General features: G+C 40.7%; 1 protein-coding gene across 1 annotated transcript in view; it reads left to right on the top strand.

Moving 5' to 3' along the window:
- Positions 1-2,354: 2,354 nt before the first annotated feature.
- The window catches only part of RNF217 (ring finger protein 217), a 140,609-nt gene continuing 119,803 nt past the window's right edge, over positions 2,355-23,160 (top strand). Inside the window, exon 1 of the mRNA XM_032339648.1 lies at positions 2,355-3,318. Within this exon, the coding sequence (XP_032195539.1) occupies positions 2,461-3,318 (858 nt within the window). The 5' untranslated portion in view covers positions 2,355-2,460. The remainder of the gene's footprint in view (positions 3,319-23,160) is intronic.

Genomic DNA, 23,160 nt, shown 5'->3' with positions numbered 1-23,160 from the left:
GCAGATGGTCTGGGTTTTGAGAATATGAAGCTTGTGGTAGATAAGTGAAATTTATGCTGTGGCAAGTATATTTTCAACCAATCCTTTTTAAAAAGTGAATCCTGTCATCACAATCATTATAGGTGCTTCAAGCATTTCATTTCAGGGGAAAATGATGGTCTGACCGAAATTTTAACTGCATTTTAACTCATTTTCATGTTGCCAGGGTCCCAGACTGAACACCAGCGAGGCTGAGCCCAGGATTTAGGCAAGTCTGAGTCTGTCTGGAGGGTGACTGAAGTCATGGCAAGGAGAAGGGCTGAGAGTTTTGGGGAGTCTTCAGGATTTCTAACAGCGACTTCTAGTTGGTTCAGTGGCAAGGAAAGCTACCATCAGTGAACGGAAGCTTGGGGGGATAAGGACCAAGGTGGTGGGCACTGCAAGAACAAGTGCTTTGAACACCTATGACAAACATGCATCAGGATGGGGGTCCCAAAACTATGTGAGGACCTTAAGGCATTTGATCCTATAGACGTTGTGGATTTATACATTTTTGTATTCATTATTGTTACTGTAGTCTTACTTTTAGCCTGCTGTCACCTGGAAAGCACAGATTACTTTTATATCTCTTTTGAAAGAATAGAGGAATAGTTATGAGATGGCAAACACCAAAAGCACAATACATGTAGGCTTCTTGTCCCTGTCTTTAGAACATTAAACAGTAGAGGTATCATTTGGAGAAAATAGCAGTTAATAGGAAACTAATTAGCTAAAATGAGAGAAGAAAAAAAAAAAAGCCCTTGAATAGCATTTATTCTTCCAAATAACAATTCTTCATTCTTGGGTCAGACTGTTAAACGAGGTGGCATTTCGACTGATTGATTGGATTCATCCCTCTAGGGTGCAACTGAGTGTCAGACACAAAGGATAGAAATGTGCTTGGATGTTGGGCTGCTTTCTTAAAGTATTGCATAGTTAGCTGCCTTTCTAGCATTTGTAACTGATTTGGAAAATATTTTAGAACAAACCAATAACAACTTCAAGATAAAATAATGCTACACACTTCACAACTCCTTCCTATTATATGAATGTGTAAATTGAATTCGCTTTCAAGATGCAAAAACAAGGGTTGGCTTCCCCAAAATGTTTTCATTGGCTTTAGGGAACTAAAACAGACCAGTCTGGGTGACTAATACTTCCTGTAAAATAAAGATAGATTAACACATAATTAAATTCTGGCTCAAATGCAATTGTTGTCTTGGAAACAGTTTGGAGGATAAATACGGTTATGCTAATGTGACTAACTCCTCATGATTCCCACCAATGATCTAGTTTATTAATTAGGCCAGGCCATCTTACTACCTCCTGTTATCTTTTTTGTATTATTTAAAGGGTTAAAAAAAAAAAGTTCCTAAGAGAACACTTAAGAGGAGGGAACAAGATAAATCTTAAATTAGCTATTTGTCAGACTTCAAAAGCGCTCCAGTTGAAGGAGTAGGTTAAAAGTACGTTTGGCTTATTTTTGAGTTCCAAAGATCCTTCCTACCCGCAAAGGCAGAAAACAGAGTTAGTACATGCAACACTTTTAACGAACAATTCCTGGCGTTATTTCTTTGAACTCCCTCTCTGGTGAATTTAAAATTCGATGGATCCAAGAGAAACCACAATCTTAAGTGGCCCGTGTTTTCTAGTATCTGCTCTGAGTATACGGTGATTTTGTACGAAGTTCTACTTGGTGCGTAGCCTGAAGGATTTTGTTGAGGTCGAGTGTGAACTCCGGGCGCGAGAGCGCATCTCGGCTCTTAGATCACACCCACTCGGGTGTGCGTGTGAGTGCGCGGGTGTCTGCGCGCGTGTGTACGTGTGGGGAGGTGTGCGCCAAGGGGGTGGGGTGAGGGGCAGCGAGGAGGGCTCTAGGTGAAGCAGGAGCAGAGGGAGGTCGCCTGCTCCGGCCTCTCCCCCAGGGGCCGCCGTGGCTCGCTCGCGCTCCGGCTGCACCTCCCGGTGCGCGCCGCGGCGGCGCCACAGGCCCCTGGACCCTTCGACCAGCGCCCTCCGGCCGCCCGTCCCGCGCGGCCCGCAGCTGGAACCCGCGATGGCGCGGGACTGACGGCCGCCTCCCTTCCCCGGACCCTCTGCCCCGCCCGGAGGCACGCGGGGGCCACGGCACCGCCCCGACCTGCATGAGGGGCGGGCGCGCCGGCGCCCGGAGCGAGCGGCCCTCGGCGCCCCAGAGGCGGTCCCCGCCCGCGCCGGAGGACGAGGAGGAGGAGCAGCGGAGCGGGCCGGGCTCTCCGCCTGCCGCGGCCCGGGAGCACGGGCTCCCCGGAGGGAGCTCGGGGAGTCCCAGCCCCGGAGGAGGGACCCGGAAGCAGAAGCGGAGCCGCGAGTCGAGCCGAGCCGCTGCCCCCGCTGCCCGCCGGCGCCGGGTGGGGGTCCCGGCGTCTGGATGGGCAGCGGCGGCGCGGGCCGCCGGCGGCGATGGGCGAGGAGCAGAGCACGGTGAGCGGCGGCGGGCCCCAAGAGGCGCGGGCCCCCGCTGGCGGCGCTACGGGCCACCCCGAGCCCCCGAGGCCGCGGGGGGACAGCGCCGGGGAGTCCGGGCCGCACGCCGCCTCGAGCGGCGGTGGCTGCGGAAGCGACTCGGGCTGCGCGGACACGAGCGCCCCGGAGCCCGAGAAGAGCCGGTGGGGCCCGGACGGGAGGAGGAGCCGAGCGCCCGGGCAGCCCGCGGGACTGACACTTACCGGGCCCCTCAACCCCCAGACTTTGCAACAGCGGCTGGAAGAGGAAGAAGCTGGGGACCGAAACGAGGGAGGGGATGAACTGCGGGACGCGCCCCCAGGCGAGGAGCGGGAGCCCAGGACCCGCGTCGGGGCCGCGGACGGACTGGTCCTGGACGTGCTGGGTCAGCGGCGCCCAGTCCCCGGCAAGAGACAAGTTTTTTGCTCGGTGTTCTGCGTGGAGAATGACCTGCCCGAGGCCCCCACCGCGGAGCAGCTCTCGCCGCCCGCGTCTTCACCTCGGGCTCCGCCGGTGACGAACGCTCCCAGCACCCCCTCCTCTTTCCCCAGCCCCCGGCTGTCCCTCCCCACAGACCCTCTGACCCCCGACGGCGGCAGCATCGAGCTGGAGTTCTACCTGGCGCCAGAGCCGTTCTCCGTGCCCAGCCTGTTGGGAGCTCCACCCTACTCTGACCTGGGTGGGGTAGGGGATCCCTACGTGCCCCTCATGGTGCTGATGTGCCGGGTGTGCCTGGAAGACAAACCCATCAAGCCCTTGCCCTGCTGCAAGAAGGCCGTGTGTGAGGAGTGCCTCAAAGTCTACCTGAGCTCCCAGGTAACTTTCCCCCTTCTGTCCCTTCTTCTGTCCCCCTGGTTCAGCGTTTCAAATGCCTGCTCCCAGCTCACAGGAAGAGGTGATGGGACAGCCTTATCAAGGACCACTGTCAGACAGCTTCTCACATCTCATAGTTGTTTGTCGTTGTAATATTATTTGTGTTGACCTCACTGTTTCACTTAACTGGAATCTAACTCTGCATGAGCTTCGGGCTTCAGTGGAGGGAACCGGCTACAATGTATTGTCCTCTGCTGCTTTCTTTGACTAAACTGCAAGCAAGAGCTCAAGCAAGAGGGCAATGAGAGTGCCTCGTGGGCCTGGTCTTCCAGAAACTAACAACTGGTGGGCACCAAATACTGTAAATACCTATCGAGTGGGTGAAGAGAAGGGTTGGAATTAATATTTCAGGTCCCCGAGGACTGAATTTTTAGTTTTGCTCTATTTATATATTCCAGAAAAGTTTTATTTATGTTTTCGTTCATTCACTTATTCATTCATTCATTTATTCACTCCTTGGCCCTTGCCCACTTAGCAGTTTACTTATTCTGCTGTAAAGCTGAAGTGCTTTTCCTCACCGAAGTTTTATGCCAGCACAGTACTTTATTTCTTTAGGAGGGGACAAAACAGAGCAAAACAAAGCAAAGCAAGGCTAAGAGGTTTAACAAAAAAAGCCCTGGTGGAACTTTCTTCTTCAGCTCCCTATTGGAAAGCTTGTTTTTTTTTCTTGGAAAGCTTAAGAGTGCAACAGAGCAGCTTTCCTTCACTGATGGTGAATGAGTTCTTCCAGCAGTGTGCAGTCTGTTTTGTTTCTGTGAGTGTTGTGCACAATCTGGAATGCCCTTTGATCCCCTGTTTGACTGTCGTAGGCCTAGTCGTCTTTCAAAACCCTGGCTGTTCAGATGCCAGCTTTTTTCCGTGAAGTCTTACCTCACCCTTCAGGCCACTGCTTCTATACTTTAAAAATACTCCTGTGTGTCTTGGATTCACAGAAGTTGCTCCTTATGTATGTGTTTGTTTTGCCAGACAGTGTGGTTGGGGTTTGATAGTTTTCTGTCGAGTCCCTTTCCCGTTAAGAGTGTTTAATAACATTGGCTCAAGTGAACGGAACAGGATGCCACACGGTGCAGTTCTTCTGTGTTTGGTGGGTAATCCGTGCTGGTGTCTAGACTGAAAGTGTGTGCTCTGCCCAACCAGAAATGCAAAGGGAAACTTGGACAGAATGGAATGTTACACAAACACTAACTTGGCCAAGATGGTTGAGATTATCCAAACGCCTGTAAGAGACTGATGTCTCTTTTATGGTTTATCCACAAACAGATACTTAAAACTGGAGGAATGTCTGCTCTCATTGTGGTAGTTTCTATGACATCACCGGCAAACAGATGTTGGTGCCATCCGGGTGCAGATCCCTGTGGTGGGATTCATACATTCCCAAAATATGGGCCCTGCTCCCAGGAAGTGACTGGGAGAACAGATGTGTACACAGGAACGATACAAGGTAGTGTATAATGAGATGTGATGTAAACAAGTCACAATCCTTAAAGGCTAGATACACATTCAGTGGGTTTAGAAGTTCAAGGGAGGTAGTCCTATGGGTTGGGGTATTCTGCATTGCAGTTTGATTTCCTGAATTAAGGTAAGCCCTTTCCCCAAAGCAGATTAAGTTAGTTTTAGGAAGTCAATTATTTGGATCTCTAAGGGAGAAGAGAAGGAATGGGGAGCGGAAGGGTGGCAGGGTGCATGCAGTGTCGTATCGTACAGAACCACTAAAAACCTCCTCAGAACTGGATCTGAAGCTTGTCTGTAGTAATTATGATGGCATGAATGTACCACAGTATTGGACAGAACTTTCAGTGAAGAAAAAACATACTTTATTTAAAATAATAAATAAGAAAATTATGAGTCAGGCAGGCCAGGCATACTTCTACCTCAGGGCTCTTGTATTTGTTGTTCCTGGTGCCTGGAATATCCCCCTAGAGACCTTTCCCTTTGCTTGCTCACTCCTCCCCCTTCTCTCTTTCAGATCTCTATGCAAATGTCATCCAAATGGCCTTCACTGGCCACTCCTTTTAAAGTGTAGCCTCACTCCACACTCTGATCTCCTGTTCTGCTTTTTATTTTCTTCATAGCGTTAACCCACTTGGTTATACTTGGTTATACATTAAAAAAATTTATCTCCCCGGAGAGGAATTTTCACAGGATTTGTTCACTGCTGTATCTTTAGCACCTAGAATGCTGTTGGACATAGAACATAGAACATAGAGCATAGATGCTCAATTAATAGTTATTGAATTTAGGAAGACCTGAGGGACAGAGAGGATGCGATTATCCCAAGTAAGGTAACCATGGCCAGAAAGTGGTATTCTGCTTGGGCACTAAATTCTACTCTGAGCTTCTTAGGTTTAAGACAAAAGACAAAGTCTTACAGTGGACAGAAAGAATAGGTCAGCTAAGTTTGCTATTAAACTTAGAATTAAAGATTTTTTTTTAGACACACTTTTAGTTTAAATGAAAATGGCTTTTTTTTTTTTTTCAGTTAGTTGAATAATGTAGGCCTGTGGTTGTAATATTTCTGGTCTACGTTAATTCAAAAGGTGTGTGTTTCCATGTCACTTAACCTCTCTTCTGCCTTAATTTCCTCATCAGTGAAATAGAGTCGCAGGCCATGATCTCCAATGACATACCAGCTCTAAAGCAAAACAAAATCAAACTACAGAGTTGTTTTGTTGCCTTCCTGAGTCAGTTCAAAAGGGCACAGTGAGTGCTTTCTTTCTCATTTTATAAGCTTTCTTAGGTTTGACAGACTAAAATCTATGAAGCCTGAACTTGCACTGCTCTTAAGACCTTTTAAGATAAAATGACGTATTTGAAAGAAAAAGTTATTAGTGACATTTTCCACCATTCTTTGAATTCGTGTCAAATATCACATTGTTTAACATCATTAAAGAAAATAAAGGAGAGCCTCTATTAGGCATTTTATATAAACATTAAAAATTCATACTTAATATGAGTTGGGATATGGCCTGGTTAAATTAACGTTCTTCTAAAAGGAGATGCTGGGTTCTTTGCAGGAAGGTACAAGCTTGGAAGGTAAGAACACGGATTTTCAGATGATGTCTTATTTCCTTGAGCCACCATGGGCTCAAGATGTAACAAGGGCCGATGAGTATATGTGGGCACTATTTCAGTACTGAAAAAGTAGATTAAGCCGTGACTTAAATACTTACATACTGTGATTTAGAAATAATAGCCTTATTTTTCAAAACATAATTCTTCTCCCACCACCACCATGATGGGCTGCAGGAAACTCCCTTAGTGGAATGACTTTACCGTGCAGTAATACACCATCCACTTTTCACTTGCCATGGTGAAGGGCTAAATGGCTAAATTATCATCTTTGGCACTACATAGGTGTTGACTCAGAAGCTTGAGAGCACCATGACCTAGTGGAAGCTACATTAGTTTATATTGCCTGGGTACATAAATTGTCAGTATATACCTTTTAGAAGTATTTCCCTGTGACCTCTGGCGAGAGCACAGAGTCCCAGGGACGTCTGCAGTCTCCTGCAGATCACTGAGCTCTTGTGAATGTTGACCTTCTCAGCTGGTTTGGCCTCTGCCTCATCTTCTTAAGAGGAAAGATTGTTGCCTTTGTCTCAGAGAATGATATTGTGCTTTTTCAAAAATCCTCCATTGATATCTTTGCCTTGTGATTTGGGTTATAGACAGGAAAATCTGCTATAATATGAAGTATTAATATTTAGCTCTTTAGATAAAGGAGAGAATTGGGCATCCTAAGGACTGTCTCAAGGTACCAGCTGTCGTGGCTTTCATCACTCAGCTTCAAAGGGCTCCCAATTGGCAGATGTATTTGAGTTGGAATGTATACACCTGTCAAATGAGTATTAATAGAGACAAGCAACACATTTCTTCTACAGATTGTGAACAAAACAGCTGCTAGATGGTGATGTCTTAAAATGGCAGTCTACTATAGTCACCCTAGAATCAGTGACCTAAGGGTGACATCTTATGTATCCTATTATTAAACTCTGAGTCATGCAGACCTTTATGGGTACAAGTGTAACCTACTTTTTTCCCTTTAAATCTTAAATCAGCCTGTATATTTTTAGAAAGTAACGTGCTCAAGATGGCGTTAGAATGCAGCCACCTTCACAAAGGTGAATTTACAGATCCTGTAAATTGTGATTTTGATAGTCCTGAACATGGGAAGAATAATGAGACTGAAATCTGTTAAATGTTACACATAGGGCCCGTGTCAGCCTAGGCTTTTGTGCACAGAATTTGCTTGTGTGTGCTCACAGGTAGATTTGAAGGGTGCGGTAACATTCGCTTTCACACGTCTCTGACTCAAGCCCTCATTTCTCTCTTCTGTCTCTTTAATAATGTCTCTCATAACTTCTTCATTTCTCTTTAATAGTCTCTTTTTTTCTCTTACCTCTCAAAATCTGACTTTAACTGGCATCTGCTTTCTGCAGAGGAATCTCCTATTAAGGGCTGTGCTGCACGCCAGTGGGACCTGGTCCGTGGGCCGCCTGGCTTTTTCCCTTCCTGCTTCTTCCAGCTGTTTGCAGCCGGGGCTGTGAGGATCGCGCCATTGTACTCCACGGCCCGAGATCTCAAATGACATGACACATAGTACTACTTACCCAAAGCGTCAGCTGAAACCTTTAGAGTAGGGCTATTTTCTTTTCCTTTCTAGAGAAGAGCTCAGCATTTATAGGAAGGCTCTTCTTTACTCTTGATGTGAGAGAGAGAAAAAGAAGAACATTAGGACTTAAGCTCCCAGCTTCTTTTTTTTTTTTTTTTTTTTTTTTTAAGTTTTAATTTATTTATTTGACAGAGAGAGATCACAAGCAGGCAGAGAGGCAGGCAGAGAGAGAGGAGGAAGCCGACTCCCTGCTGAGCAGAGAGCCCGATGCGGGCCTCGATCCCAGGACCCTGAGATCATGACCTGAGCCGAAGGCAGCGGCTTAACCCACTGAGCCACCCAGGCGCCCTCTCCCAGCTTCTTATTATAAGTCTGTCGTGGGCACTGCCGACAGACACCTGAGTGGTAATTTCTTATAATTAATGTATTCATGTATTAGTGTACCCTTTATGCATATAACAAACATCTCCTGGGTACCAGTAGGCCAAGAACCATGAGATACTCTATAAATGCATTAAATTCCCTTAAGGAGCCATCTTAAAGCCTTCTAAATAATGCTCAGTGTTTTTTCTCAGCTTTATTTGGTGGTAAGCTTTGAAGTTGCCAGACAACTGTGGGTCCCTTTTTCTCTTCTTACTTTTTGGGGAGGATTTTATTAAACCAGTTTGGGAATACCAGCTTACCATATAGTAAACACATTATAATTCCTCCTATTATGTTTAATCCAGAGTATTAAATTCACCCATTATTTATTTCTTAATATACATATTTCTTAATATACATATTTCACCCATTATTTATTTCTAAGTGTTGGAAATAGAATATTGTTAAATAGCTTTCTCCTTCCAAAATATGTTACCTTTACTTTAAAGAAAACATAATTTTCCTAAGTTTGTTTCGGAACATTCATGACATTATGGCAAATCTTCAAGTTTATAATATTTTTAAAGTTCATTTAATTTTTTCAAATTCACTTTGTCAGATTATTTTCATATGAGAAACTAAATGAACCTTCCTAAATCAAATTATTAAATTTTATTTATTTATTATAATTATTGATTTTAATTTAATAAAATTATTTAATTTAATAAAATTATTTATTAAATTATTAAATCAATTTTTAAAATAAAAATTCAGTGTCTACAGGAAAATAATTCTCTTTCCACTTTATTTGCCTCATCAATTTTGGGATAATCACCCTTGGCGTTTTTAAGTTTCCACAAATAACAAGAACAACCATTTATTGAACATCTATATTTTAAACACTTTATACATATTTTATTATTTAATTTTAATTCACTTATATATTAAATACTATATACCAAGCACTGTTGTAGGTTTTGGGGATTCACAGAACTAAAACAGAAAGTCCCTGGCTTCATGGACTTTATATACTAGGGGGAGATAGAGAATAAAAGAAATAAATGACTTAGTATATTAAGAGTTAAGGGCTATGGAGAAAGAGACAATAGGAGGGTGAAAATAAATAGTGGGGAGAATGTTGTTCTTCATATATTTACAATGGGGGGGGTAGTTGTCAGGGAGGGTTTTACAAGGTGACCTTTGAGTAGAGATCTTTATGATGGCAGAAAGGGAACAAATCATGAGGATATTTGAGGAACCAGTATAAAGTTCCAGAGACCAGCACATGCTTGGGGGTGGTCCAAGAATGGGAAAGGGATCCATGTGGCTGAAGCATAGGGAATGAGATGGGGAGTGATAAGAAGAAAACAGCAGAAGTGGGAAAGCTGGTCAGAGAAGGCTTTAGGACCATAGAGAATTTGCATTTCCTTTGAGTGAGATAAGGCACTTAAGAAGATTTTTGAGCTAACGAGATATAATTCAACCTTTAAAAGAGATTTACTATGACTCTTGTAGGGAATATACTATAGGAGTCAAGAATGGAAGTTAAAAAGGCAGAATACTATGGCAGTAATACCACATTCAGAGTAGGGTGATAGAGGTGAATATGACTTGAGCTGGTTGAAGTTTGAATATACTGTGAAAATAGAGCTGACAGAATTTGCTGATGATTGAGTGTGGGATAAGAGAAAAGGAGCCAAAGATGACTCAGGTTTTGAGCGAAAGCAATTAGAAGAATGGGGTTGCCATTTAATATGATGAGGACTACGGTAGGAGGACTAGATTTACGGAGAATCAGGAGTCGTGCGAAGTTTGAAAAGCTGTTTAGACATTCATGTGGGGTGTTGAGTAGGTATTTGGCGTCTGGTATTCAGAAGAGAGATCTGAACAAAAGATACACGTTCAGATACACAGTTGAACACTTGGGGCATGTAGATGGTATTTAAAGCCATGAGACTAGATGAGTTCACCTGGGGAATGATAGTAGCTAGAGAAGGAGGGCTGAGTCTGGGTACAAGACTAATATGGAACCCCGGACATGTGAAGGAACCAGGAAGGAGTCTAAAAGGAAGTGGGCCAGTTAGGCAAGAAGAGAACCAAGGTAGAATGGTTACCCAGAAGCAAACCAATATGGTGTTTTAAAAAGGAAGGAGTAATCATCTTTGTCTAATGCTTCTGGTAATTTCAGCAGGATGAGGGTTGAAATTGACCATCGATTTCCCCAACAAGGAGGTTATTTGCCACCATGAACAGTACTGTTTTCGTTAGTGCTAGTGGGGTTGGCTTTCTGATTAGAGTGGGTTTGAGAAAATAGGAATAGCTCCATTTCTATGGTGCAGATAGTGGAATGCTATACAGTCAAACTCAAGGTTGGAGAGATTGAATAACTTAAATCACATATCTGAGAAGTGGTGGAAGTGGGATTTAAATTCAGGTCCATTTGGCTCTGACACCCACGACTTTTTTACATTGTTTACATTTATTTTATTTGTAACCTAAATAAATTTATTTTATTTTTCCTTTATATTTATATCTGTATTGTGTAAAATCAAAAGACTTCTAGTCCAAAAAGGAGAAGAAACTTAATTACATGTTTTGAGGAAGTAGAGGACTCTTGCCCAGGTCCAGAGGTGGATTGCTACCAAATCCAGCCTCATATTCGTGTAAGAAAATCAAGAGAAATTGAGTTAAGAAAAGCTATAATTTGACTTAATGTCAAGTTTTTTGTTTGTTTGTTTGTTTGTTTTTTAAAGAATTTATTGATTTGACAGAGAGGGAGAGAGAGCACAAGCAGGGGAAGCAGCAGAGGGAGAGAGGGAAGCAGGCTCCCTCCTCAGCAGGGAACCCCATGTGGGACTCCATCCCAGGACCCGGAGATCATGACCTGAGCCGAAGGCAGAGACTTAACCCACTGAGCCACCCAGGTGCCCCTTACTGTCAAGTTTTAATGGCAACATACTCACCTGTTTTCTTCCTAACACCCTGGTCATTCCTTTTGTTTCCATTTGCGCTTTCTCTTGTATTACCATCTTCTAACACTGGTGTCTGCCTTGTCCTATCCTACCCTTTCTCATCCACTCTTCAGTAACACCTCTGTGCTCTTGACTTTCAAATCTTTCTCGCTAGCCTGGATCACTCGTCTCAGCATTAGTATCATATCGCCACTTCTCTCCTGCATGGTTCCACTTGCATGTCCCACCCACAGCCACCTTAAACTTCTCAAAACTACATCTCCCTTTTCTCATCTTCCTTCCTGCACCCCCGAAGCCCTGCTCCTCCTTTGGGATTCCTCTTTGCCATCAGTTGTACCCGGGTCAGAAACTTGGGAGTCATCCTTGAGTTCTTCCTCTCTGGTACCTCTCACACTTAATTAATCATCAAGTCCTCACAATTTTACATTCTAACAATAATTTTATCCTTTTTCCTACTTTTTCCCATTTCTCCTGACATTTTCCTGATGAGGCCTCCACCTCTTCTGATCTGGATTCCAGAAGCAGCTTCTCGCTTGGTTCCAGTGCTTCAATCTTGACTGTTTCCGATCCGTTCCCCACTGTATAGGCAAAGAGTTTATTAGATGCTCTATTGGTCTTGACATTCCTCTTGTTAGACTTTCACTGTCTGCCTCTTGCTTTTGGAATAGAATCTAGACAGAGTTTCCAGGTGCCTGAGTGAGCAAACTCTTGCTTTCCCCTGCCCCCTAAGCCTACACCCATGTAAAACTTCTTTTTGTTCCTTAAACTCTCTGTGATTCTCTTAATCATGAACTTTACCTTTACTGACATGAGATTCTGTCTTAGGGGGATCTGCTTTTTTTCCTTATTCCCCCAATTCATTCACACTTACTGATTCTTCTAGTCTCAGCTTAGACATCTCTTCCTTTGGGAATTCTTCCAGACTCCTTATATCTGGATTAAGCACTCTTTCAGTATTTCACAACCTTCTGTACTTATGGTAAGATTCTTATTTCACTGTATTTAAATTGCCCATTTCCTGCTCTGTGTTCCATTAGGCTGTAAAGCTTGGTGTATGCAGAGACAGTCTTTTTGCTGATTAGTTTCTTAGCTCTTGGCATGATGGAGGCATGAAATGAATATCTGTGGTGCAGACTTACTTATTTACTCCATAAATAATTAATACACTGGAGGCTGGTGTTGTCAATATATGAAATATTGCAATGGATAGCTAAAATGATATTTTAAAATGAGAGTCTCGATGTTTCCTTCTCTTGGATAAAACCCGGAAGCCCTTCCTGCCCACTGGATCTTTACATCTTCTCTGTAAAGATCCCAGTTCATAACACTGCTGCTCAGGTTTGGGCTCCGCTCTGCTCCCTAGTGCCTTCTCCCTTCCGGCCCTCTTCTCCCTTTCCCTCGGTGAGTGAGTTAGTTTCTCCTTGTCCTTCAGAGCTCAGCCTTCCTTAAGTCTTCAGACTGAATCAGTTTGCCCTTAACGTTTTTAGAGTCCTTTTCCCTCTGCTGCCATTGTATTTTTATAAAAAAAACCCTTTTGTAATTGTATGTGTAGTAAGTGATGATTTGATGTTTGGTTAATTTTCGGCCCCCAACACCCCTATTCTTTAAGCTGTGTTTACAACTAGCACTTAGCACATAGCCCAGGAGAGAGTAGGTGCTCAATAAATATTTGCTAAACAGCTGAGTGAATGATTGGAAGTAAATTATAGTATGTGTAGGTTGGTGGAAAAATAGGGTACATACTTGAACCCTTGATACCCAAGATACCCTTGGTATCTTGTTCCATGGTGTATTTAAACTTGGAGTGTAATGGAATGCTGTGGCCTGAGTCTATCCTGGCATCCCATCCAGCAGAGAGGCACTTCTGAATTATAAAACCTATTCCGGTTCCTGGGTCCCCTGTGTAACAGATTTCTCCAGAACCTAGGGACTGAAGACAACCATTTTATTTTGACCATGACATATCATGAGAAATTTGGGAAGCGCTCAGCTGGTCAGTTCACACTTGGGGTTTCTCATGTGGTCAGATGTCAGCTCACTCACGTGGCTAGTTCTGAACCTGGCCGTAGTCAGAGAGCTCAGCTGGGGCTGTCAACAAGAGCGGCTACACACCACCTTGCCAGCGTGCTCGACTCGGGCAGCAGGCTGCTGACACGGAGGCTGGCATCCCCTGGAGCCAGCGTCTCAAGGCAGCCAGTTGTAAGCTGCATGATCTTTCCTGTGCTAACTCTGGACGTCACTCAGTGTCACTTGGCAAAGCAGTCACAGGCCTGCCTTGATTCAAGGGGAAAGAATTTAGACCCAAGCTTTTTTTGTGCAAGTGTCAAAGAATTTGGGGCCACATTTTTAAACCATCACACTACTTCAGACAAAAATCAAACATGTTGTTAATTTAGGTAGTAAATCTTTTAAACCTGAATTTTATTTTTTTAAAAATATAATGTCTTATCATTCATTTCATTAAATATTTCCAACTCATGTCATTAATTTGATTAATATGTCTTGGTGTTGTGTCTTCACGCTTTATTCTTGAATAATTTAATAATAAAGCTTTATGTGGGGCGCCTGGGTGGCTCAGTGGGTTAAAGCCTCTGCCTTGGGCTCAGGTCATGATCCCAGGGTCCTGGGATCGAGTCCCGCATCGGGCTCTCTGCTCCGCAGGGAGCCTGCTTCCTCCCCTCTCTCTCTGCCTGCTTGTGATCTCTGTCTGTCAAATAAATAAATAAAATCTTAAAAAAAAAAAAAGCGTTATGTAGTTTTAAGCAAAACTTGTGTAGAAGCCAGTCTCCTTTAAAATTAAATATTTTAGGGATGCCTGGGTGGCTCAGGGGGTTAAAGCCTCTGCCTTTGGCTCAGGTCATGATCCCCGGGTCCTCAGATCAAGCTGTCTGCTCAGCGGGGAGCCTGCTCCCTCCCTCCTTCCACCGCCTGCCTCTCTGCCTTTTTGTGATCTCTGTCTGTCAAATAAATAAATAAAATATTTTTTAAAAAAATAATAAAATTAAATATTTTAGATAATTCCATTGTAATGGAACTATCTCATGGTAGGATCAGCTTCTAGTTATTCTTTTTTTTTTTTTTAGCTTCTAGTTATTCTGATTATTAACCCCAGTTAAAATTATTCTGTATAATATAACTTCCCGTCCATTATATACAAATTTTAGCTTCAGCACTGGTTAAATTAGTATTTGAAAAGTTTAAGTGTAAAAACAATTGATGTAACATATTTTTTTGTAATCAGGCTCTTCCTATACAAATAAATATTATTTCTAATGACACTTTAGAATTGACCACCCTAGTTCATCTTTTTTTTTTTTTTTTTTAAGAATTTATTTATGTATTTGACACAGAGAGAGAGCACAAGGAGGGGGAGAGGCAGAGGAAGAGGGAGAAGCAGCCTCCCCGCTGAGCTGACGGTGGGGCTCTGTTTCAGGACCCCAGTATCATGACCTGAGCTGAAGGCAGACGCTTAACCAGCTGAGCCACCTGGATGGCCCCCTAATTAATCTTTGTTAAATTGTCCCGCTGTTGGATATTTATTGTTTGTGATATTCTAGTTTGATTACGTAGTTTTATTATTTGGTTAATGATTTCTAAATTTCCAGTAACGTATATTTTTTCTCAAAAATCTCTTCTGGATTGAGGATCTGCATACCCTGAAACAGAGGGGTTAGATAGCTTTTGTGATGGGTCTCCCTCCTCCCCTCCCGTAGCTCAGGTAACTAAATTCTGGGTTTATTCATTCATGTGAATGACTAATCCCTTTTTAAATCTTCCTAAGCTATTTGCCTCAATAATATTCTCTACTGTAAGATTCAGAGGCTAATTATAGGCTACCTAGCAAATTACTTCCCTTTTTGTGGTGTTGATTCTTGCCTTATTTCCTCACATGATTATGGACCATACTCAGTGTTCCTGAAGCTCATTAGCTCTGAGTTGTATGTGGCAAGTTAAATCACTGCAGCCTTTTCCTCTGGTTGCTTAACAATTTAAAACAGCGGGTAAAATAAAACACTTGCTCATAATATTTAACCAGCATTTTGTTTCCTTTGACAATAGCATTTTTTTCTTCAGATGTTCCCTGTTTGGTTAATTAGTTCATGTCTAAGTTGAACTGTACGATTAAATCAGAAGTGATTTTGATATGGCCTGATCTTAGTGCACCTCTTTTATGTAAACATCTGACCTTGGCAAGGAAAGTGAATTTCTTCATATAGTTTTTTACAGGGTAGGTTTGGTTTTGTTTTTTAAGATTTTTCCAGCCAGAGATGCCCATGGTGGGAAATGACAGATGCAATCCCAAGAGTTCTCATTTAATCCTGCTTTTAACTAGTTTTACCCTTAACTTCAGTGTTTATTTTCTTATGTTATCATTTTTCCTCCTTGTGGTTGTTAAAGATGCACTTTGAAAAGAATAGGCTTCTAAAAATAAAAATACTCTATGTCCAGTGTGTGGGTCCTTTATGGTAAAATTGCATGTGTGTGTGTGAAGGTCTCAAGGTTGTTTCTTGATGTATCATTAGAGGATTATTTGCTGATCTTGATTTGTAAAAATCTAAGTATAGTCATTTACAGGTAAATTCATGTGTTTCAGATATAGTTTGAATCAACCAAAATAGATATCCCTTGGATTTACCTTTTTAGTTGTTAGTTTTTAATGCCACCTGATGAGTCATTGAGGCTTCACCCTTAAGATGAAGGGAGAGCTTTGGGGCACCTGGGTGGCTCAATCAGTTAAGTGTCTGCCTTCAGCTCAGGTCAGGATCCCAGGGTGCTGGGATTGATCTGCATTGGGCTCCCTGCTTAGTGGGGTGACGGCTCCTCCTCCTCCTCCTCCTCCTCCTCCCTGTTCCTGTTCTCTCTCTCGCTACCTCTGTGTCTCTCTCTCTCGAATAAGTAAATAAAATGTTAAAAAAAAAAAAAAAAGATGAAGAGAGAGCTTAGAAGGAATGCTGGGAAAGAAAACACTTGAAAGAATAATAGTTTATCTACTTTTTTTCAGATTTCAGGATTTTTGAAAAATATTATTTGTTCAGATATGTTTTTCTTTCTTTAAAAAGTATATCTACAAACTTTAAAAACTTGGAAACAATATTTTATACTGGTTAAAAATCATCCAAATGAATTGTTTCAGAGATTTTAACCCATTTGTTTAGAAATCTATCATTTTCTGATTAGTTGTAAGAACAGTTAATTGTTATTACAGAAACTATAAATCTATTAGCTGAATTTCAACACCATTTTTTGTGTAATTGGTAGATGAGACACAAAAGTTAGTATAATGCTTTATTAAGTATGGGCAGCTGCACTTTTTTGCATCTCTATACTGGTGTGGAGATGTTTTCTCAGTTCTGACAGTCTTTAAGATAATGTATCAAAACAAATTGAACACAGACCTTAGAGCAACAATATCACCAAATGCTGAATGAAGATTTTTTAAAAGAAGGGAATCTAGTCCTAACATATTCCTTTCACAATTATTAATATTTTATATTGTTGATAGTAAGATGTTTTATATCATTAACTTAAAAGAAATAAACAGAATGAAGATACTAAAAAAATTCATTTGGAACTTTTGGATTATGTTGTTCAAATACCCTTTTGGCTTGTTATAATCTAAATGGATTGGACAGAGCCCTGTTGGTTTGCTCAGGGTGCTAATGAGGCCAAGACCAAGCAGACAGCCTACTCACAGGCTGCCTAATGCTGTGCTGATCTGTGCCATAAACTACCTTAGCTTTGCACAGTCGTGTCATGAATTGACTGCTTCTGAACATAAGACTGGTGGAAACAAGGTGGAAGAATTACTATTTATGTCATTACCACCTCTGGAAAAACAAATTAAAGCACATGTTCCAGTAGATAATCAGTGAGTTACAGAGATGTTTACATTGAGAAGTCTCTTCCACTGGCCAAGACTTTCACTGTGCTCAAGCTATAAAGATCTGTTCTCTAGTATTCAGTTGGGTTTAAGGGAATCAAAGGGGAGGAGGAAGCTGGAGTACTCTTACTCTACGAAAAGTATTTATAGAATATTTGCTTAGTGCTATGCTAATCACTATGCAAAGTGACAGTGTATCCCCGTAAGTAGTCTGTGATCTGTTCTTTGTGGCAAGTTTAGAAATTTAATAGGTGAAAAATAAGCTCTCTAGGCAAAGATCAAGGAATGTTTATGACTAAATCGTGTGATGCTGATTGTTGACTTAAGTGGTTATAGGAGGAGAAAGCTGTGCTTATGGAAGTACAAAAAGCTTGAACTTGGCCATTGTTTAAAAAATAGTTTCTGAGGCATAGGGAGAGGAGAAGGAGGTTAGGGGTAGGGCATCTCTCCGAGTAAGGTGGAGTGAGCAACGTCGCCTATACACTCAGAAGAAGCCTACAGAAATAAAGAGGGCGTGCAAGGCACCACAGCTAGAGAGAGAAGCTCCGATGGATAGTATGGCAAAGAAGGTGGAGAAATGAGAGCTGAATGATGAGCAGCGTCGGCAGCACAAAGACCTCAGCCTAGAGCTGAGCGCCATGGACAGGTGGTCCCAGCATCCTCCTCTTTCAAGAACAGGGAGCCAAGGGGAGCCTGGTTAGAAATGGCTCACAGAGGTGGATGCCGACTAGATCACGTAGAGTTCTATTGCCCTGCTCTGGAATTAGTGTGTTATTCCAAGTATGTTGGAAAGTCACTGGACCATTTGGTAGAAGTGCAAAATGACAATTAACGTTTTAAAACATTCTGGCTTCTATGTGGAGAACGAGTTGTGTTTGAGGGGTAGGACGGCAAGAAGAGCAGTAGGGAGGTGGATGGGAGGCAAATGCAGTAGTCCAGAGCAGGGACGACAGTGGTTTGAACAAGTGCACCAACATTGGAGGAGATGGTTCTGTCTCCTGTCCTACCACTTTTCAGGGTTGCTCTCACAAGGTTTGGGAGAGCATTGCCTTTGGCACAATGAAACGTCATGCCTGTCCTTGCAGCCTTTTATTCAGAAGCCCCAATATGTACAGCCCCATGCATCAGCTACAGTCTTTATGTTTCAAGCAGCATTAACCTCTGTGCAACTTGATTCCTTCTCACATTTTACCTGTCTTGGATGGATTTGTGTGTGTGTTTGGTTGGTTGGTCTTAATTGTTTGGTTCTGAAGACACCATGTAAAAAGTCACCCATCAAAGAATATGAAAATGTCTCTTGAACAGGTGTCCATAGTTGTTATTTTACTGATTGTTAGAATCAATTTATCAAGGAAATTGAGTTGTCCTCTGCTAATTTTTTGCACTTTGCCCTTCTTAGTCTTTCCTCAATTTGTTTGTTTTCTTCATTATTTAAAACAAACAGGAACGCATTACCCTACTTTACTACAGATCATAGAGACCTTACTGGTCAACCTTCAATTCTAAGAAGAAGTTATTAGAATTCTGTGGTCGTTCTACTTAGGTCTTGTCCTTACTTTTTATAAATTGTTTTTGAATGACTGTCATGTGCTTCCTCAGTCTATTCCTATCTTACTATGCAGGCTCATTTCTTCTAATTCTTGTTTTCGTAACAGTGTTCTCTTTCGGTGTCAGTTCCACTTCCTCTACCTTTAATGGGAAAGGGCCAGGGTCAGGGCTTACCCATGCAATGGCTGTTTTATTTTGATTGTGGCTGGCCTTTTCCTTGTTTTTAGTAAGAGTACACTGAGAAAGCAATGACTTAAACAAAGATTTGCTTTGTTGATTTTATGCCGAATAACTGAGTTCCCCTCTGCCTATACTTTCATTTGTTTATTTCAGAGCATCCTGAAGTGTTTACTATAATGACCCTCTACTATTGATTGTAAAACCAGAAATATTTCAGTTGAAGTAAAAAGATGTCGATGTGATTTTATTTAAGAATATGAGAAAACCTCAACTATTTATCTTTAAAATAGATTCGATTTCTTTTGTGTACAGGTTACCAGGATTTTAGAAGAATATAAACCCTATACATTTGTATCATGATGACAGGTTTTTCAGTTGTCTTTCCATTAACTCTATCCACTGGATAAAAGTAATTTATGAGGTAGTAGTCTTCACTAAATTTAAAATATTTTCAAATTAGATAGGGTAAATAGTCATAGTGGGTGGTGTGTAGGAGTTCTTTAATGTTTATAAAACAACTTGAGGAAAAAGTAAAGTAATTTAAAGATTAGACTTTATATTTTATGTTTAGAGTATTCAGTAAGTTTATAATGCTTTATTTCAATTCTTTGAAAAGAATTTAACTATTTCCCCCCTGTATTAATGTTCAAGAATCAAATCACTTCAAAGTAAATTCAGTATTTTTCTTCCATAACTAGGAAAGGGATTTGGTTTTTGGATCTCAACACTTTTTTTCTCAGAAGTACGCATTTTATTGAAAAATAGAAACTAGTTCATAAGGTAATACAAAATATTTTTCAATGTTTGTTTTACTTTATTTACATTTTAATATTTTCTATTGCAAAAATGTAGTCAATCCCCATTTTATGGAAAAAAACCCCATAGTCTACACCCCATCCTCAACCATCCAAAAAAGTATTCCTGCATTGCATTTTGTATAAATAACACATTTATGTAATAATTTATAGCCATTATCATCTTGTAGACTATTTATCGCTAATAATGTATTTATATATGATGCTATGGTAGGTCCTACCTGAAAACAAACAATTGTCTTATGTATCTACACTCTAAAACCTTTAAAAATTTTCTATATGATACACAAACACTTGTTTCCCAAGTTACCTTGGATACATCATTGATATATTTATATAGGAAAAAATTAAGTTGATACCATTATAGCATGTGAAAGTAATCTACTCAGTTTACTCAGTTTCTGATAAGAATGGAAATGGGTTTGCATTACTCAGTTGTTATCTTTGAATAAGACTGAAGAACTGTGAAGGGAAGTCATTCATCTTTCCTTGGCTAGCAGGTTGCTGTCTGTGAGAAAAGGGAAGAAGTAGATGTAACTGTCACATAGGTCTACTTTTTTAGAGTACTTTGTTTTAAAGGAAAAAAGAAAAAAGTGCTTTCTGTATATTTCCTGTTCACCGGTTCAGCCTGCCTGTTCCTCCCAAATAGGAGTTCTTTACTTGGTAATCTTACCAATTTATAGATTGTCTTCAGAATGGCTATATGCCCTAAATCTTATGCAGAATCCTTTCTGTTGTGAGTAGCTCCATAAGAGTTGTTGAGTTTTTATGCCATTACCCAAGAAAAGGTTTAGAGTCACTAACTTTGAAAGGTTTTTATGTCTTGGGAGTTACCGTCAGTCCAATTCTGGTGGTTATTTGCTTTTCACAATAATCAAAGTATTGGGCTAGAGCTCTGAATAGACACATCCATTTATTACAGAGAGGAAGGTGCAAAAATTAGAAGACAGAGTTAGCAAATGAAATATGGCTGGGACAACTGTAAATTTAGAGCGTGGGCAATGGTTCAGTGGATTTACATCCTACACTCTCAGTACTGGAAATGACCTCGGAGGTCATCTAATTCGAGGTAGACATCAATGTATCCCAGCTACCTTCTTTCCAATCACACATTTACCTGAACAGAGACGACCAGTAAGAAATATTAATACTAATAATAGTTGTTCTTGTTCATCTTCCATGACAACCTTTCCTTTTGTAAGGAGGGAGGTGCATAATAGTGATCTTTTGGGCCTAGTAAAATTAATTAATTATTTTCTTCCAGTGCCTTGTGGACATTTTTCAAATGCAGTGCTTACTTCCTGGACCAGTAAAAAGAGGCTTGGAGTTAGGAGATTTGAGTTTCAGTTTTTGCCATATAGTAACCATATAACTCTTGGAAAAGAGATTTAATGGGTTGGTGTATGGGAAAGCTTGCACATTGCACAAGGCATTTATATTGTGAAGCTAGCATGAGTTTCATAAAGGCAGACTTGCAGAATACAAAAACAAGAAAAACGATATTGGAGTTCCATTTCCCTCATTAATACTAATTTTTAAAATCCTAAATAAAATGCTAGCAAATAAAATTCAGCAGATGCATTTTTGAAAAACCACTCTTTCATCATAATCAAGGAGAATTTATCTTAGGAGCACTGACATGCTTTATTTAATATCAACAAATATATTTCATATTATTTATCATATTACTAGTTTGAAGGAGAGAAATCATATAATAATTTTAATAGAAAAAAATAACATTTATTCAAATAAAAAATAACATGTTTATTAGGCTTTTATGGATACATGAAAAACTCATACTAAATATCAGACTTATTGGTGAAATCTTAGAAGCAGAAAAAGATAAAAATTCTATCACTGTTACTGTTTAGCTTTATTTTGGATACCATAGCCAATGCAAGAAGAAAGACAGACATATAATTTGAAAAGGATGAGAATAAGTAGTCTTTATTTATTTTGTTAATAGTCTTTAGTTTTAGAGGATAAGATTACCTAAGTAGAATATCCTAGAGAATTCAGAGATGAACTATTAGAACCAGTAAGACAGTTTTGTAGATTCACTACAGAGCAGTCCACAGAAATTTTGGTATACTACTCACCAACCAGAACCAAGGAGAAACAGAAATTACATTCAAATGGATTCCTAGAAGTAAATCTAAAGACATGTGTGATCTTTACACAGAAAATACTATTCATTGGGGGAAATAAAAGATCTGAATTAATGGAGAGATATGTCTCAGTGAGTGGGAAGATGCAATGTCTAAAGATGTCAGTTTTCCTGATTAACCTATACATTTAATGTATATCAACAGATTTTTGTATTGAAAATAAAGGTTTGGGGATGCCACGGTTGTTCAGTCTTTTAAGCATCTGCGGTCGGCTTAGGTCATGATCTCCATGTTCTGGGATCCAGCCCTGTGTTGTGCTCCCTGCTCGGTGGGGAGTCTGCTTCTCCCTCTCCCTCTGCCCCTCAGCTAAGGCTCTCCCTCTCTCAAATGAAAGAAAGAAGGAAAGAAAGGAGAGGAGAGAAGTGGAGAGGAGAGAAAATAAAGTTTCGAGATTAACAAAGAATTTTGAACAAATAGGGAGAGAAAATTTGCCCTCCTAAATATCAAGGTGTTTTAAAAATAAGTTAATTATGGTATGCCTGGGTGGCTCAGTTGGTTAAGCATCTGCCTTTGGCTCAGGTCATGATCCCAGGATCCTTGGATCGAGTCCTGCATCAGTCTCCTTGCTCAGCAGGTAGCCTGCTTCTCCCTCTGCCCGTCTGCCATTCCTCCTGCTTGTGCTCTCTCTCTCTCTCTCTCTGATAAATAAATAAACAAACAAACAAAGAAATAAATAAAATCTTTAAAAAATTTAATTAATACTGTAGCATTTTCATAGATGTACACAAATAAGTCAATCAAATAGAAAAGACCTAAGAGTGAGACCTAGTTGTGTACTGGGTCTTAGGACATAGTGGAGATTGCCACATAAATCAATGAGGATAGAGAAGACATTTCAGTAAATGTGCAAGGATGATTGGCTTCCCATGTAAAAATTAAATATGATGATCTCATCATATAAAAAATGAAGCCCAGGTATATTAAAGGTGTCTATGTATAAGTCAAATTAAATCTATTAGGATAGATTTCCAGATGTCTTTGTAACCTTAGTATAAGAAAAAATTTCTTAGGTATCACCAAGAAATACAACTCTAAAAGAAAATGACTTGTGAAAAATCTCTGAAAAACTTTAAAGTAAGGTAAAGGACAATTCACATCTTCGGAAAATAGTTTTAGAAAAAAAATATATATAATGAGATATATAATAATATATATTATGACATATATTTGTCATAAACAATTATTATCCTTGTATATAGAAGCTTTTTCAAATCAATGAGAAAAAAACAGATCAGGGGGAAAATGC

The sequence above is a fragment of the Mustela erminea genome, chromosome 4, assembly GCF_009829155.1.
Source record: "Mustela erminea isolate mMusErm1 chromosome 4, mMusErm1.Pri, whole genome shotgun sequence".
Lineage (NCBI taxonomy): Eukaryota > Metazoa > Chordata > Mammalia > Carnivora > Mustelidae > Mustela > Mustela erminea.
The sequence above is the reverse complement of the archived record's forward strand: the minus strand, read 5'-3'. Positions and strand labels throughout refer to the sequence as shown.